The sequence below is a fragment of the Microcaecilia unicolor genome, chromosome 8 (assembly GCF_901765095.1).
Source record: "Microcaecilia unicolor chromosome 8, aMicUni1.1, whole genome shotgun sequence".
Classification (NCBI taxonomy): Eukaryota; Metazoa; Chordata; class Amphibia; order Gymnophiona; family Siphonopidae; genus Microcaecilia; species Microcaecilia unicolor.
In genome coordinates this window covers 200,309,260-200,326,500 of record NC_044038.1, presented here as the reverse complement: position 1 = coordinate 200,326,500, position 17,241 = coordinate 200,309,260, and the positions used below count along the sequence as shown (strand labels likewise).

Below are 17,241 nucleotides of genomic sequence, written 5' to 3'. Positions count from 1 at the left end.
TGTGTCAGGAAGTGCTCCATGATGCTGCTTCCACAGACTGGAATTCATTCATTCATGCTATAATTATCTTTCTTGACTCATAGGGTGACCCCGGCCCCCCAGGCCCAGCTGGGATTCCAGGCAGTGTAGGCCTGCAGGTAAAGCTATTGTTTCAATGTATTCACTTAACAAATTAAACAACATGAGCACTATGTACAAGTCTTGTTTTAAGGGTGGTGATTTAGAATCCGGGGTTGGTAGACTGCTTCCTGCAGTGGATTAGAAGACCTGATAGTTTGAGGGAGTCCAATATTGGGCAGTGATTGTAGATCAAGAAGGAGATCAGGTGATTGACCATTTGTCTTCAGGACATGGTCATGTGAAAAGAAATCTGTGAATATCCAAGCATGAAAATAACATTGTTACTGTCTCAAAAGAGGTGAGAGTGAAGGCACATGCCACAGGCACCCAATTTCTGCCTCCTCGTACCATTCAGTCTAATCTCTCAAACATGCCTGAGGTTATATGCAAAACCAGAGTTTAAACCAGAGTGTGATCTTGATGAATTCACAAAAGCTCTGCGTACCTGCCCGGAGAGGTACACGTGATCACATATGGGATTCGCTCCCACCTGGGAAGACCCTCTGGTGCTAACATTCGCCAGCTTTAGAATTCCAGTTGTTGCAGTTCAGACAGGTTCATTGTCATGGTTCTGTCTAGTCACTCAGGCCCTCATGGCTCTGTCTAGTCACTCGATGCATAAAGACAGTCGTAAAATATGACTGCCTCGCTAAAATTTAGCAAATCTCTAACAACCAGCGATGCACAAAGGGATTGCATGCAAATGAGCTGCATGGATCCCCCTTTGTGCATCCTTGCTGTTTTGCGAGTTCAAGCTGTCAGATGGATTTGACACTGCTGTCAAATCAATTTGACAGCTCTGATGCCCTGGACCTCCCTGACCACACACTTTTAAAAAAATTTACCTTGACCCTGACCACCCCAACCTTTTTTTCCAGTGGACCATAGCAAACCCCCCATGACCCCACAAACCTTTTTTTTTTTTAAATTTCCATGGTGGTCAGTGGACAGAACACCTTCCCCTACACATGCACACACAAACCCTCCCATACATGACCCCACCCTGCCCCTCCCTGTACCTTTACAACAAGGTGGAGGCAGGAGGGCAGGAGCAACGGCTCCTGCCTGGAACAAAATGGTGGTGCCCAGGCCCTGCCCAGTCCATTCTGGGATGCACTGGGCAAGGCTAACACCATATAAGGAGTTTTTTTTCCCTTATATGGTGTTTAGCCCTACCCAGTGCATCCCAGAATGCACTGTCTGGGCGCCGCCATTTTGTTCTGGGCAGGAAGGAGGAGCTGTTGCTCCTGTCCACCTTCCTCCACCTTGTTGTAAAGATACAGGGAGGGGCAGGGATGTGGGTTGGGTGCGGGAGGGAGGGGTGTGTGCCTTTGCAGGGGAAGGGGTTTGGTCCATTGGACTACCAGGGAAAATTAAAAAAAATGTTCTGGGGTCACGGGGAAGGGGGGTCATGGCCCACTGGACCACCAGGGAAAGTTTAAAAAAAGATTGAGGGATCAGGGTCCACTTGACCACCAGGGAAATAAAGAAAACAAGATGCAGTGGGGTGTTGTAGTCCATTAGACCACCAGAAAAAAAAAAATTTAATTCGGTGGGAGGAGGGCACTGGGAAAGTGAGAGGTAGGAAGCATAAGCAGGCAGCCTTTATAGCTTCTTGCTTGTGCTTCTCTCCTCTCTGACAGCTCCAGAGCAACTGTAAAATTTGCTCATTAAATTAGGGCTGCTCTGAAGCTGTGCATCCCCTGAAATACACATTAGATTATGAGTGAGCTCATTAGAATACTAATGAGCTCATTGTAATATATTTGCATGGGGTTCTTGGTGGCTGCTAATGGCACATGTTAGAGCCACGGAAAACCCCTTTGTGCATTACTTGCTACGTAAATGTTTACTTTAGATTGGCTAGAACCAGTCTAAAGCAAAGGTTAATAGCACAGTAAGCTTTGTGAATCTGGCTCTCGCAGCTGTACCATCCTGCTCATATTTCTATCCTATTTCAAACCCATTCTCATCTTTTTTTTTTTTTTTTTTCTGGAATAATGCAAGCTCAATTTCTAAAGAAAATAAGACAGATTTTTAGAAGTTTAAATTCACAGTTTATTATTTTACATTTTACTAATTTTGGTGGACATAGTCAAAGAGCTTTGCAGGAGACCTGCATCTCTTGCACACAGTCCACTGAGGTTAAAAAAAAAAAAAGCACATCGGAGTGGAAGGTGATGGTATGTTTTCAGGGCATTTCTCACTTCACATCCCATGTGGGATGCATTCACATTTCTGGCATTCTGAGTATAACGCTGCTTCTGCTTGTTTGCCATATCCATTTAACTGCAAATAGGAGTTTGATTGATTGTTTTGTTTTTGGTTTAATTTTAGGGGCCACGAGGGCTACAGGGCCTTGTTGGGCCACAAGGTACTCCTGGGGATAGAGTAAGTAAAATTCAGCTAGGATGGTGGTTTTGATTGTTAAAGTGCAAAGTGACGCCATATCAAGTCTTAACTTCTCTTATCTTGGTTTCAGGGAGACATAGGCTTTCAAGGGCCCCCTGGACATCCTGGGCCTCCAGGGAAAACTGTATGTATTCATTTTTATGAATTGTCAGGTGTGCCTTCAGATTGTCATGACTGGCAACCCATCTGTTCCTGTTCACCTAACTAGATTAGTGCCTGTTTATTAAGTCTTTTATAGATGTTTATAGAATGCAGCCTCTAGTGGCCGGAGGTCAGTGCTACAGGAGAGAAGATTAGTGCAGCTCCTGTGTTCTTGACATTATGGATAACCCTAAACCTAATCTCGACTGCTCATGATGGATTTTGTTATTTTGCTTAGTTGATTATTTTGTATTTATTCATAATGTGCTTTTAGGTTATTGGCAACACGGGACAAGCACTGAGGATTTCTGAGGGAGAGGGAGAGACTGTAGTGCTTAGCAGTTTGGCATGAATAGGATTTTAGATCTCTATCTGCCATCATTTTCTATGTTTCTCTTAGATATTGGTTTCAGCAGCATAATTAGCAGCTGTTTCAATACTGAGAAATTATCAGTGATCGCCCCAGCGCAAAGACCAGTATGCAACTAGCCTTCTGTAGCCTGGTAATAGTTAGTATTACATAATAGTTAGTATTACAGATAGCTGTTGTATGGGGAATTTATTTCCTCTATATGACATTTTTCACTGGTTTACGGGAAGCAGATGATGGCATAATGCTCTAGTCTGTACCATAAGATTAAAAGTTTTCAAAAGAATTAAACCTTCTGCCTTTAATTGTGAACAATACACTCTCTTTCTTTTCTTTAATTCCAGGGAGACCAAGGTGTCCGAGGGCATCAGGGCTTCATTGGACCTAAAGGAGATGATGTAAGTGAAATGAGTTATGGATTGGCTTGTGCATAGGACGAGGTAATACCTTGTACCAATATTTAAATTATTTTTCCCAGTGACTTTAGGAGTTAATACATTTTGAATTTCCCACCTTGTAGACCAGTTAACTTTTGTGCAGACCACTAACTTTCCATTTTTATTGTAAGCAGCTTAGATGTTGGTATGATGGGTGGAATGTCAGGCCATTAAATGAAATGAAATTGGTTAAATGTGGGACGAGGGTGAGGCTTGCCAAGGATGTGGTTACATTTTTTCTGGTTAAGTCTGCCTGCATATTACCCATCTTAAATTTAAGCAGTGACTTAACTGATGTGCCATATTTGTTTCATTTCACTTGGAAAATAAAGTCAAAGAAATATGAAAAAAAGTTTGTTCTCTTTGGCTTTTGCGACTGGCTTCATGATTGTTGCAGTTATTCAGGTCTTGCCACATCTAAGTAAGTGTAACCCACATTTCAGCCCTCATGCTGTGGCTTTCTTCAGGGTATGTAAACACAAACTGCAGACTTCACACAGCATACCCTGAAGAAAGCCACAGCAGGAGGGCTGAAACGTTGGTTACACTTACTCAGAAGCGGCAAGACCCAGACAACTGCAACGATCATGAACAAAATTTTGTTCATTTCTGTTTTGATTTTCTTCGAAGCAGCCACAGTCTGGGCCTTCTCATCCCCTTCCTCCACCTCGCCGCCAGAATCAAAAAATTCAAGGCTGCCAGGCACCTCTTATCCCATTCATGGGGCATCCAAAGTGAGGCAAGAATGATTCTGCTGGATCTATATTTCAATATGGTGGAGGCCAGCACAGCCTAAGACTGGCACCATTTTCTTATACAATTTGGAAGCCTCAGCCCGGCAGGGTAGAAGTGACTATTCGTTCCTGTCTCATTTTGACTTTAGAGACCCTACTGATGGGTAAGAGGCTTTGAAGGGGGCAGGCCCAGGGGACCTTGACAATTTTTTGAATAGTGGGAGTGGGCCCACTTTCTGTTTGATTTTTGTTTTCAGCATTTTTTTAAACGATGGCCGCCACAAGCTGGTTTAGATGTGGGTGTTCAGTGCTGGTCCATATTTGGCTACTGGTGCTGAATCACTGGTGGCTGCTGGAAGTTTATCCAGGTTAGGACTGCTGTGTATATGGTCCAACTTGCCTGGATATTTATCTGGGCACCAGTACTGAATACCCCCAGACCACCCTGGCACTAGGTGGTTTAATTACCACTAGATATTTGTGATGAGACCAAGTCAGCAGGAATTAAACAGGGAGGAGCTCCTTCCTACCCTGTTAATTCTCGCTAAATATCAACCAAATTTTTTTATTTTGTTTAACAAATGAAATGAAATAATCTGTAAATAAAATGGGAAAAAAAGCAAAAACAAAACAGAACCAAAATGTGCACATCTTTGTGATTTACCTAATTCATAACTGACTTTCCAAATAAAAAAAACATAGCTTTTTGTTAATGTGCACACTGAGTCTGAGTGTGCAGGGGTTTCAGGTTTTATTTTATGTGATCTGCCACCTATCGGTAATATCTAAGTGGTTTACAATAGTTCTTTTATCTATTTTTGCTTTGAATTAACAATAATATACCATACCATACTTATGCAATAAGCTACATGCCATGCTGCAGAAAGGTCATACGTAGGCTGACACTGTCAAGGATAAACAAGGACAAGGGAAAGAATAATTGGCAAGAGAGGTGTGTGAGATACAAAGGAAAAGACAGGGGTGGGGAGGGTGCTAGAGTTGCTCCTTGGACAGCCTGATTCAGGCCAGGCCAGCATGCTGATGTCAGCTCCAGTTTAAATACCCTTTCTTTCTTTATGTATTTTTAATGTATGTATTGTATTTCAAAATTTTAACCGCAAAAATAGCATAGGAAAAGGAATGTAAAAGAAAACATAAACAGGAAGTTACGTACAGGAGTGGAGTGAGAATTGCTATCAAAGTACACTGGGGGTTCATGGGTGGGTTAGGAATAATCCTTTTATGCCTGAGGGCTGCAGGAAAGAACTAGGTAGGGATCACTCTTTGACTAGCCAATATATGCAGAGAAGGGCTGAGAGTCTCTCTTCCAGTACCCCAAAGATGGAATTTCAAGTTCGTTCTTTGGAATGCTTCATTGAGGCTGCGATATATCATTCCCTGTCCTGCCTCTTTTTTTTTTCCCTGTTTCCTATCCTGTATTGTAATTCTTTTCCTTGCTGGTTTATAATTTTTGTGATTTTAAACTGCTCAGATGGTTTGTAAACTAAACTTGAAAGATGCAGAGGTGGACTGTGACTCTTTCTCATGCCTGAGCATGCAGAGGTGGGTTGGAAGTCAGAATTTAGACTATGGGGGTGGGGAGATGGGAAGGAAGAGCAAGTTTGAACTGAGTAGGTTTTTAGTACTGGTTGATCTGACTTTGCTGTTTATTTCTAGGGAAGGCCTGGTTCAAAAGGAATGCCTGGATCTGCTGGACCCATAGGAGAACCTGTAAGTCCTTATGATTTGTTGATTCCGCTCATACCAGATGTTCACCAGAAATACAATTGGAAGATAAGCTGGAATAGTTTCATTTGATCTATGATATTATTTCCTCTCCCCACCCACCCCACCCCCAGTTCATGCCTTAAGCTCATTCCATTCTTATTGAAATGTTTTATCCCCTTTCCCATTGATGACCTACACAAGAACATAAGAGTGGCCATTCTGGGTCAGACCAAATGGTCCATCTAGCCCAGTATCCTGTTTTCCAAATAGTGGCCAAGCCAGGTCACAGGTATCTGGCAGAAACCCAAATCGTGGCAACACTCCATACTACAAATCCCAGGGCACTTCCCATGTCTGTCTCAATAGCAGACTATGGACTTTTCCTCCAGGAATTTGTCCAAACCTTTTTTTAAACCCAGATACGCTAACCACAAAGAGTTCCAAAGCTTAACTATTCGTTGAGTGAAAAAATACTTCCTCCTATTTGTTTTAAAAGTATTTCCATGTGGGGGTGATCCAAGATGGCCGCACACATCTAGTATGCTGAGGACCTCGTTTCCTACGATATTCAAAAATGCCAAAAAGAAGAGGTAAGGCAGCAGCCCGGGCTTCCCTGCTGCCTACCACATTACCTGTCGGTCCAATGGGCCATTTTGTGAGGACTCCAGAACAGGGAAGTGAGATCGGGAGCGGTCCCTTAGGAAACGCTGGCGATTTGGAGGAAGTATCTGCGTTTTCAGGGCATGATGTTACACTGAGCCCCGACCTCAGAACTCCGCTCCTGCAATCACAGCCGGCTAGCTCTCCCTCCAAGGGATCGACGGGGCTCCCACCTTTGAGTGGAGCAGACCCTGAATCGAGTGAAGCTCTTGTGAGAGGACAGGTGGAGAGTTGGAATCCCCCGGGGTGAGCAGCCCGGTTACAACAGGAGCGGGTCAACGAGGAAACCGTTGGAGAATATGCCTCCTGGAATACTGAAGAAACCGGCAGAGGTAACTTTGGATTCCCTATGGGACTTAATTTCTCAATTGGCACAAACTTTCTCACAGCAGACTAGTTTAGTGTTGCAAAATGATGCTGCGGTTGAACAAAGAGTGAAAAAACCCGAAAATGATATAAAGTCTTCTTTTGAATGATTTGAGACAGTGTAAAAAAATATTTCAAATATGGGAAACTTACAAACAGCAATGTTTAAAGATAAATCAATCCTGAGAAGTGAAACAGAAATTTATGAGAATCACGTGTGAAATTGTAATCTTAGATTTATAAATTTCTCAAAGATAAAAATGGTGAAGCCATTGGATATGTTAAAAAGATATCTTCAAGAAATATTACAAATTCCAGAAACAACTTTACCTCCTTTTACTCAGATATATTATATACCTCAAAGAGAACAGGGACAACAGCAGCAACAGAATCCCCCAGATGTTACAGCTCTCCTGGAAACATCTGAAGCTGAATTGGCCATGGCGGCAACTTTGGTAGCCACAGTGGCTTTACTGCCCGACAAGCAATGGCTTTTTCTAATGTTTTTTCAGAACAAAGACAGAATTATTTTTGAGCTTTAAAATACTCTTGTTCCCAGATGTCTCAAGAGATGCGCAGAGAAGGCGCAGGCAATTTTTATTATTGAAACCTGCCGTTTTGCAGCTAGGAGGCTCATTCTATCTTAGATTTCCTTGCAAATGTATAGTACGATACAATATGGTAAAATATGTGTTTATGGAACCTTCTCATTTAACATCTTTCGTGGCCTCTAAAAGAGTTGAAGGAGTTTAATTGTTTAAATTCTCTGTTCTTTACCAGGTGGTAATTGTTTCCCTTAAATCCTCCTAATTTAGCGATCTTGGATTCCAAATATAAAGGGGACTTGAGTGTTATTATATATGCTTTAATATATTATTACTTTTTATTAATTTGATTTTTATAACACTTTTCTTGATCAAGTGTGTATACTCTTGAAATATGATTTAAATGTATAAATTAAAAAAAAACGTATTTCCATGTAACTTCATTGAGTGTCCCCTAGTCTTTGTACTTTTGGAACGAGTAATTAATTGATTTATTTCTACTCGTTCTACACCACTCAAGGATTTGGTAGACCTCAATCATATCTTCCCTCATCTGTCTCTTTTCCAAGCTAAAGAGCCCTAACCTCTTTAGCCTTTCCTCATACAAGAGGAGTTCCATCCCCTTTATTATTTAGTCACTCTTCTTTGATCCTCTTCTAATTCCGCGATATCTTTTTTGAGATACGGCGACCAGAACTGAACGCAGGAGTGGCCTAGTGGTTAGGGTGGTGGACTCTGGGGAACTGAGGAACTGAGTTCGATTCCCACTTCAGGCACAGCTCCTTGTGACTCTGGGCAAGTCACTTAACCCTCCATTGCCCCAGGTACAAGTAAGTACCTGTATAAAATACATAAGCCGTATTGAGCCTGCCATGAGTGGGAAAGCACGGGGTACAAATGTAACTAAAAAAAAAAAAAAGTGCGGATGCACCATGGAGCGATACAAAGGCATCATAGTATTTTTGGTCTTATTCACCATCCCTTTCCTAATAATTCCTAGCATCCCGTTTGCTTTTTTGGCCACCGCCGCACACTGAGCAGAAGATTTCAGGGTTTTATCTACAATGACACAGAGATCTTTTTCTTGAGCGCTGACCCCCAAGGTGGACCCTAGCATTACGTAACTGTGATTCGGATTATTCTTTCCAATATGCATCACCTTGCATTTGTCCACATTAAATTTCATCTTCCATGGGGGGGGGGGGGGGGGGGGGTCACGTGATGCGGTGAACGGTAGCGGTTGCATCGGAGATCACTGCAGGGGAACTCTGTCTCTATTTGGACCATTTGCTGACAGCGGTTGCTGAAATCACAGCATACCTTGCCTAAGCAGGGTAAGACTCTATGGACAAATGTTTAGCCAGATCTCCCCAGCTGATGGCAGCCAAACATCCGTGAAGAGGGCAAGACCGTGTAAAACAGGGCGAGGACAAAATGGCGCACTCCCCTCTGCCACCCTCAGCACATGCGGAATTCATACCAGAACTTACTGCGGCTGTACTCAAAGCAGTGGAGCCAAGATTCGAACAATTATCAGAACAAATAGCGGGCATAGCACACAGTACTGCTGAATTGACGCGTAGAATTTGGGAGCTAGAGTGTCGTGTCTCAGACGCGGAAGATCTCTTACAGACACAAAATGAACACATAGAACGTTTGGAGGCGTTGAGCCGTGCGCAACAGGAAAAGCTTGAGGACCTGGAAAACAGAGCAGAGCAAGGAGAGAGAACCTCCGTTTTGTGGGCTTTCCGGAGTCGCTGCTGGACACAGCTTTGCCTAACATACTGGAAACGTGGCTACTGGCACGCTACCCTATGGTGGAATGCCAGGGTAAGATATACCTTGATAGGGTACACCGAGTGGGCCCACCATGCACTAACTCTGATAAGCCAAGAGTAATCATCACGAAATTCCACAGTTATGCTCAAAAGGCCCAAGTTCTGCGTATGTACAAGGACAAAATGGAGGAGGCGCAGTTCGAAGGGAAACCTATAAGAATATTTCAAGATTATTCTCCGGGGCTTACCATAAAGAGAGAGGCTTTTTTGGAAATTTGTTTCCAGCTGGTTGCAAAGCAGCTGCGCTTCTTCCTGCAATACCCAGCTACCCTGTGGGTTCAACAGAATAACCAGTGGCATATGTTCTCTACCCCAAAGGAAGCTACATCCTGGTGCCAAATTGCTAGATCCCACTTGAATAAAAGACCCGATTAACTTGGACTTGTATCTAAATTCGGATTGCACAGATTAGGACTTGAGAGGGTGATCATAGGCGCCCCGTATAAGAGGCTTGGGGAGGCTAAGCCTCCCCAGCCCAATCGTGGACTTCCCTTGGCTGCTCTTTAAAAGAGATGGTGCCTAAGCGCCAAAATGCTGCAGTGACCGGCGGTCTCTGCCTCTTCCCCCCTCCCGCGTGAGTCTTGCACCTCCCCCCTCTCCCTCAGATGCATCCCGCCTCCTCTAATTCAACTTCCTGTCTTACGCAGAGGCAGGACGCGTCTGAGGGAGAGGCTCCGACACAGGCAGATTAAGGCTGGCTATGTGCATCGCTGTCGCCGATTCGCCGGCATCGGAGGGAGAACGCCTCAGGTCGGAGATGGAGTGACCACGCGGATGGATGGGTGAGAGCGGGATTAAGGCTGGCTATGAGAATCGCTGCGTCAGAGGGAGAACGCCTCAGGCTTTAATAACGAGCAAAATATACTGGGCTAGGACTGGAGGAAAGTGGAAATGGGAGATCAGAGTGAGACATTCTGGATACAGAGGAAGGTGGGAGGAAAGATTGGGAAAAAGGAAGAAGGAAATGGAGATTGGAGAAGCATGCTGGATATTGTGGAAGGGGAGTTTGAGGGCATGTTGTGCACAGAGGAATGGGGGAGGAGAGATTGGGGAACATTCTGGGCATGGACAGTGGAAAGGAAGATCGGGAACATGGTGGAAGGGGAGATTGTGGGACATGCTGGGCATGGAGAAATGTGAGAGGAAATGGGGGGTTAATGCTAGGCATGGAGGAGGGTAGAAAAAGGGCGATTAGGGTGACATGCTGGGCACAGAGGAGTGAAGGTGGGAGGAAAGATCAGGGGGTGGTACTGGAGAGGAGGGAAGGTGGAAAGAGAAATCAGGGAGATGCTGGTTAGGAAGGAAGGTGGAAGAGAAAACCAGGAAGAGATGCTGGGCAAGAAGGAAGGGGGAAGAGAAAACCAGAAAGAGATGCTGGCAAGAAGGAAGGGAAGAAAGGAGAGATGCTTGGCATCAATGGAAAGGAAAGAGGAGAGAGGGGAGATGTTAGAAATGGGTGGGGAAAGAGATGCAGAGCTAGATAGAAGCAGTAAAAAGAGGGAGCTGGAAGACTGGAGGATGAGAAAGAGAGATAAAGTTTGAGAGGCAAAAAAGTGTATTGGGGGAAGATGAGCATGAAAAAAATCAATGTCTGAGTGGAAGAAATTGAGAAAATATAACATGGCAAATGAGCAGGAGGCCCTGGACAGTGATCTAAGAGATACAGAGAGAGAATGAGACTACTATGCTTAGAAAAATAGCATTACCAGGCATAAAGATAGAAAAATAATTTTATTTTCCATTTATTGATTGAAATTTGTCAGCTTTGGGAATTAAAATCTGCTATCTGTATATTTTGCACTGTACATAAGGAAGGTTGCTGGACATGGGTGGATGGAGGGGAGAGGAAGGTTGCTGGACATGGATGGAGGGGAGGGAAGAGTGAGGAAGGAGATGAGATGAGGGTTCTGCCCAGTGTAATATTTATGGTACAGTAAGGTTCTGAGTGTGTTGTTGCACAAAGTTGTGCATAGTGTTTTGCAGTTGAGCGATTGTGGTTACTATATGCTTTGAGCAACCACTTTATTCTTTGACATATGATACATAGCTAATATCTAAATTTAATAAAAGGTATTAATTGTGACTTTTATTTTTATTTTTTTTCTGTGTGTTATCAGACAATTATGGATTTAAGCTCCACCCCTGGCCCCACCTCCTAACCCCGCCCCCTTTAGCCTCCCCAAACAGTTGGGCCACCGACCGCCTATGAGGGTAATGATGTTTTTGCAGTTGAAACACTATGCTGTAGTCTAAGATTCTTTTTGAGAGGGGAGAGAGTTCCCTTTGCTCTATAACATCGAGAAGGCTCCAAGTCTCGATCTCCCTGCAGAGGCGAGACATAAGATGTTGAAAGGGGAAGGTAAGGGAGGTGGGGCAAGGGGGGGAGAATAAGGGGTGGGTAGGGAGATATCAAGGGCGAGGGGGAATGGGACAGGGTGAGGGGTTGTTTCAGGAATAGTTGCATGGTTGGGGATTTAATGAAGTGAGTTGGGAACGTAAGCGTGCAAATAATATGATGACCTTTGGCTCTCTGCTCTGATGGCTCATGGAGATCCCCTGGGAAAGGGGCTGGGCCCCCGGGGGACTACGCACGACACAGTAGGGCCCGATTTTTCTGCTTCCACTTTCCCAGAGGCAGATGACACATAGTACAGTCCACCGCATTGTGTCATGGAATGTCTCAGGTATATCTTCCCCAGTAAAACGCTCAAAAATACTAGCCCAATTAAAATACCACCGGGCTGCAATAGTGTGCCTACAAGAAACTAAATTGTCCGACACAGAGCATGCAAAATTACGCCAGCAATGGGTAGGCAAGTGTTATTTTTCCTCTACGGGCAGTGGACGTGTTGGGGTAGCGATTTTAATTAAAAAGGGCCTGTCTTGCCAGTCACGCATGGTACACAGGGACAAGGAGGGGAGAATAGTCTTGATTCACATATCCCTTTATGGGCAAAAACTTTTTGTTCTATATATGGACCAAACGTATATTCCCCTCAATTTTTTCAAATATTAATATCATTGGGTTTCCAATATGCAGATGCACCTTGGGTGTGGGCAGGAGATTTTAATCAACTAATGGATCCGCAAATGGATAGATCAGGAATCCGGCCTGGGGCTGGAACAGGCATTTGCAAGGGATTACCCCTTATGTGTAATTCACTGAGCCTCGTAGATGTAAGGCACCTTCTTAATCCAACAGCACGTAATTATACACATCAATCCAAAGTACACCAATCTCGATCACGCATAGACTACTTTCTTCTATCTCAAAATTGTTTTTTTTAAAGTGCAACGGGTAGAAATTGGCCCTATGGAAGTTTCAGACCACTCACTAATTTGGCTAGATCTAAAATTTGAGATCCCAGGAGAAGGGGGCTGTTACTGGTGTTTCCCAGCTTACAAATATCGGGACACCACCTTTTTGGCCTATTTGAGAGAATAGTGGGACTTGTACGTGGAGAACAACGCAGCCTCTTGTGACTCACCAACCATACTTTGGGAAGCCTCGAAAGCAGTTTTAAGGGGTGGGGTGATAGCTTACATGAGTGCCCAGGCCAAGTGGTTATCGGCGGGCATTCTTAGGCTTGAGCGGGAATATGAAAAGGCTAAGAAATCATTTGTGTCCTATCTGTCTCAAAAAACTCGGGACAATATGTCGGTGGCCCTGGCAGCACTTAACTCGCTAATTCACGAATAAACCAAAAAGCAATTAGAAACGAGGCGCCTATGCTTTCATAGATTTGGGAATAAGTCTGGGAAGCTGCTTGCAAACAGTGCCCACAAGAGCTCAGGGCGACAACTGATCTCAGAGATAGTTAACCCTGGCGGCTTAAAGATAAATAGCCCTGAGGGAATCACCCAAGCATTTCACGATTACTTTACCAAAATGTTTGCCAAAGATAGTACTGATGAAGGACCCTCTGTTATTATTTGGAGGATGCAGGCCTGCCTAAGCTGTCTCCAGCAGCTCAGACCTAGCTCTCCCAACCACGTAGAGCTCAAGAAGTACAGAAAATAATCAAATCGCTTCCTTTAGGATCAGCCCCGGGCCCAGATGGCCTGTCAAGTGAATATTATAAAATGTTACCCCCGCAATTCTGTAGCTCTCTTCTAGACTATTACGAGTCCGTGATACAACAGGGCTCTTTCCCACCACATGCAAATGAAGCTTTAGTTACTCTGATACCCAAGCCAGGCAAACCGTGAGACCGGTTAGAATCTTACAAGCCAATCTCCTTATTAAATGTAGATATTAAAATCTTAGCACGGGTCTTAGCAGACCACCTGGCGCTGCATTTGCCCACACTGGTGGGAGACCACCAAGTGGGATTTGTGCGGGGCAGGCACTCAACTCTAAATGTTTGCAAGATCCTTCTATCTATCACCCACTGCCAATCCTTTAGAACACCATGCTTTTGACCAGCCTAGACGAAGAAAAAGCATTCGACAGGGTTAACTGGAACTACTTATTCGGGGTATTGTCCTATGTAGGGGTGGGGGGCTGGTGTCTCCAAGCAATAGAGACTCTTTACAGGAGACCGACAGCAAGACTGCTGGTCAACACAATGAGATCGCCTCCTCTGGAAGTACAAGTGAGAACAAGACAGAGATGCCCCCTTTCCCCATTGTTATTTTTGTTAAATTTAGAACCCCTTCTGCGTACTGTTCTAGCAGACCCTGATATAATGGGAGTCACCCTCCCAACACAATCGGTAAAAGTCCTGGCCTTTGCAGACGATCTGTTCTTGACACTCACCTCCCCATAGAGGTCTCTGCCTCATCTGATGTCAGCCATTGATGAGTTTGGGTATTTTTCGGGCTTCTCGCTTAACTTACAAAAGTCCATGGCTTTACCAAACCAAGCTGAGATAAAAGAATGCTGGGAGGGAGACTTTCCACTGAAATGGGCACAGCACTCATTAACTTACTTGGGAGTGCAGATTCCAATGGACCTAACCTGTTTATACTCTGTAAACATGGAACCGTTAAAAAAAAGAGCTGGGGATATCTTGGGAAGCTGGCAGGCCCTTCCACTTTCTCTCTTTGGGAGAGTGGCATTATACAATATGGTCCTTTTCCCTATTTGGATTTCCACCTACCAAATGCTATCTCTGTATTTGCAAAATAGGGACGAGCGATGGTTAAACAAACAATTAAATTTGTTCATATGGCAAGGGAAAAGGGCCCGAATGAATATCTGGAGAGCGCAACTTCCCCGCAACAAGGTAGGGCTGGGTTTACTAAATCTGAATTTCTTTTCTATAGCAAGCTGTTTGAGACACATATCGGACTGGCTTCGGGCTACATTCTATTTTTCTTGCACCACTGCGGAAACCCAATTTATTTGGTCAATTACACTTTGCTTATTGGCTCCACGCGCCTGGGGGATGCATGGGGCCCCTGGGCCCGGTCTCTCAAATCTTTCACCCATTGAGACAAACTTGGCGTTGGCTGAGTAGATTCTTCTCCTTAAACAGAGAGGTCTCTCCTCTGCTGCCAATAAGCAGCAGGTAGTTCTACACTGTCCTTTCAACGATGGGCCTCCCAGGGGATCCAGTATATCTTTATCATGTGCTATCAGAGCTGGGAGAGATTAAGTCATTTGAAGAAATTTGTGAGGAATTTAGGTTAGAAAACAAGGATGTATTTGCTTATGCACAACTATGTCATTATATGAAGTCATTACCTAAAAACTCTTTAACCTCAGACATCTGGGACAAGTATAATGAGATATTGGGCCTAGATGCTCAGCTGAGAGTACCTCTGAAATATTTTCACACACACCTCAAAGACTGTCAAAGCCTTTGATTTCACCGGGGTGGCCCATCAGTGGAGCGAACAACTGAACACTTGTCTTTGGACTGAGCAGATGGAGACCATCTTGATGGCAGTGTATGGCCTGACAGAAAATGCAGCTCGGTGGGAGATACAATATAAAGTCATACTAAGGCTGCACATCTCACCCTGCTACGCTCCGGGACAGTGAACTCTGCCCTAGGTGTGCAGCTGAAGACACCCACCTGGGACATATGTTCTGGACGTGTCCAAGAGTGAAGGTTTTCTGGAGAGATTTGTCTCTGCATATATCTACCCTATGGCGAGCGTCATGGACTCCCACTCCCACTCAACTATTCCATATTTGTAACATACAAGGGCGTGCCCCAGCGAGGATGAAGGCTTTTTTGCAAAGAATGGTACTCATGGGCAAAAAAGTAATTTTGTAACTGTGGTTAAACCCAGGGAGCCCGACGATTGCGCATTACCACCATACATCTGCTCAAGTCTGAGCAAAGTCAGTGAGATTCAGACCTCGCAGAGACCCTTTGCCTATAGTGGTATTACAATTGGTCAAATTTCCCAAAAGCCGTGGGGTCTTAACTGCATATCGGTCCAGACGTGTATGAGACACTGTGGCAGGATCTGGAATCCTGAATGCAGGAGGCACCCTCAGCCGAGGGGGCAAGTAGGGGTGATGGTCTGCAAGGTGTTGACAAGACTGATTGATGTTTTCTTTTACCTGCAGTAGCTCTAACATACACCAAAAACCATCTGGATCATTATAGAGATCTAAAGGAAAAGGAACCGCTGTAGGTTCTGCTCTTGCATGAGCACAGAAATAACAATTGGAAACATTCAAACTTGCAGTGGTATAGTGGGCCCATTCGAGCCACAAGTTAGTATCTCCAAACCCAGTCTCAAGTGCAATTAAGTCTTTGGCATTGTTAATCTGTACAGCCTGATAGGGGATCTTTTCTTCTGGGGCCTTTGTTGGCATTAAGGGGTTTCTTTCTGGTTTGGGGGGAGGAGTAATAAGAAATATGCCAATAGGATCCCTGCCTGTGGTATCTATTCCAAGGGAATAGGCTCTGTACGTGACAGAGGTTATTCCTCTGAAAGTGATAGCCACCTGATTGCACTTGGTCATTGGACAATTGGTAAATACCCGTGGCTTCATAATGGAAATACTCTTCTTGAGTTCAGGAATCGCTTGACCTGAGTAAGGAACCCATGAGCCTGTGTACCACCATACCTCTGCCCAACTTCCACATGTGGAATAGGGACACAGGTATATATCAAAGGCTGAGTAATATCTCTGATAAGTTATTTCACCACACCTGGTGTAGGCACACACATCAAGAGTTATTGTAACCATCTCCTTGGTGGGGGCTAATACTATCTTGTATTCAATCAAACGATCTGGTAGTTGCATTACTTGTGACTTGGAAGGCACCATGATCATGGCTAACACACTCAGTAGGGGGGCAAGGCACGTCATGTTGACAGTGCTTGATGTAAATGAGGTGCGTGAACGCTAAATCAGGACTGTAGAAATGGCAATTGGCGAGTAATGAATATTGTGAGTAATAACATTAGCCCTAGGGGTTTAGCAAGAACTGAAATTATGACAATTATTACTCCAAGGTACAACAGGAACGGATATACCATTAGGTGTTGCTAGTGTATGGGGGGAAGATTCTGGTGGCTCCTGTTTCGGAGAGACTAAATACCTCCAAGGGTCTTGAACCTACTTCCCTAATGAATAGAAAGGGTATCCAATCAGTTCTAAGCGCACTGTAAGTAACTAACCAGAAATCTACTACCTCACGAGTTTCAGGTCTAACCAGGGGTACTTCTGTTTGTTCTACTTGTAAACCTAGGCTTCCTCCAAACAAAGCAAGGGTGTGAATGATAGTCCGGTCAGGGCCAATAGTCAAGGGGTCGAGTAATGGTTTACACAGTGTCTGATATCGGGTCAATGAATCCCAACTGGGGTCGTCTTGTGGGGCCGGGTCCCAGTGAGGATATCTTAGATCACGGGGATCTATAAATTGAACCGCGGGTTCGGAGATTACAGAATCCCAGAAGTCCGAGGGTGACAATGGTGGG

General features: G+C 44.4%; 1 protein-coding gene across 1 annotated transcript in view; it reads left to right on the top strand.

Annotated features, from left to right (window-relative positions):
- The window catches only part of COL9A3 (collagen type IX alpha 3 chain), a 169,712-nt gene that overhangs the window by 53,163 nt on the left and 99,308 nt on the right, over positions 1–17,241 (top strand). The window contains exons 13-17 of the mRNA XM_030213529.1: positions 84–137; positions 2,458–2,511; positions 2,603–2,656; positions 3,388–3,441; positions 5,892–5,945. Coding sequence (XP_030069389.1) covers positions 84–137; positions 2,458–2,511; positions 2,603–2,656; positions 3,388–3,441; positions 5,892–5,945 — 270 coding nt within the window. The remainder of the gene's footprint in view (positions 1–83; positions 138–2,457; positions 2,512–2,602; positions 2,657–3,387; positions 3,442–5,891; positions 5,946–17,241) is intronic.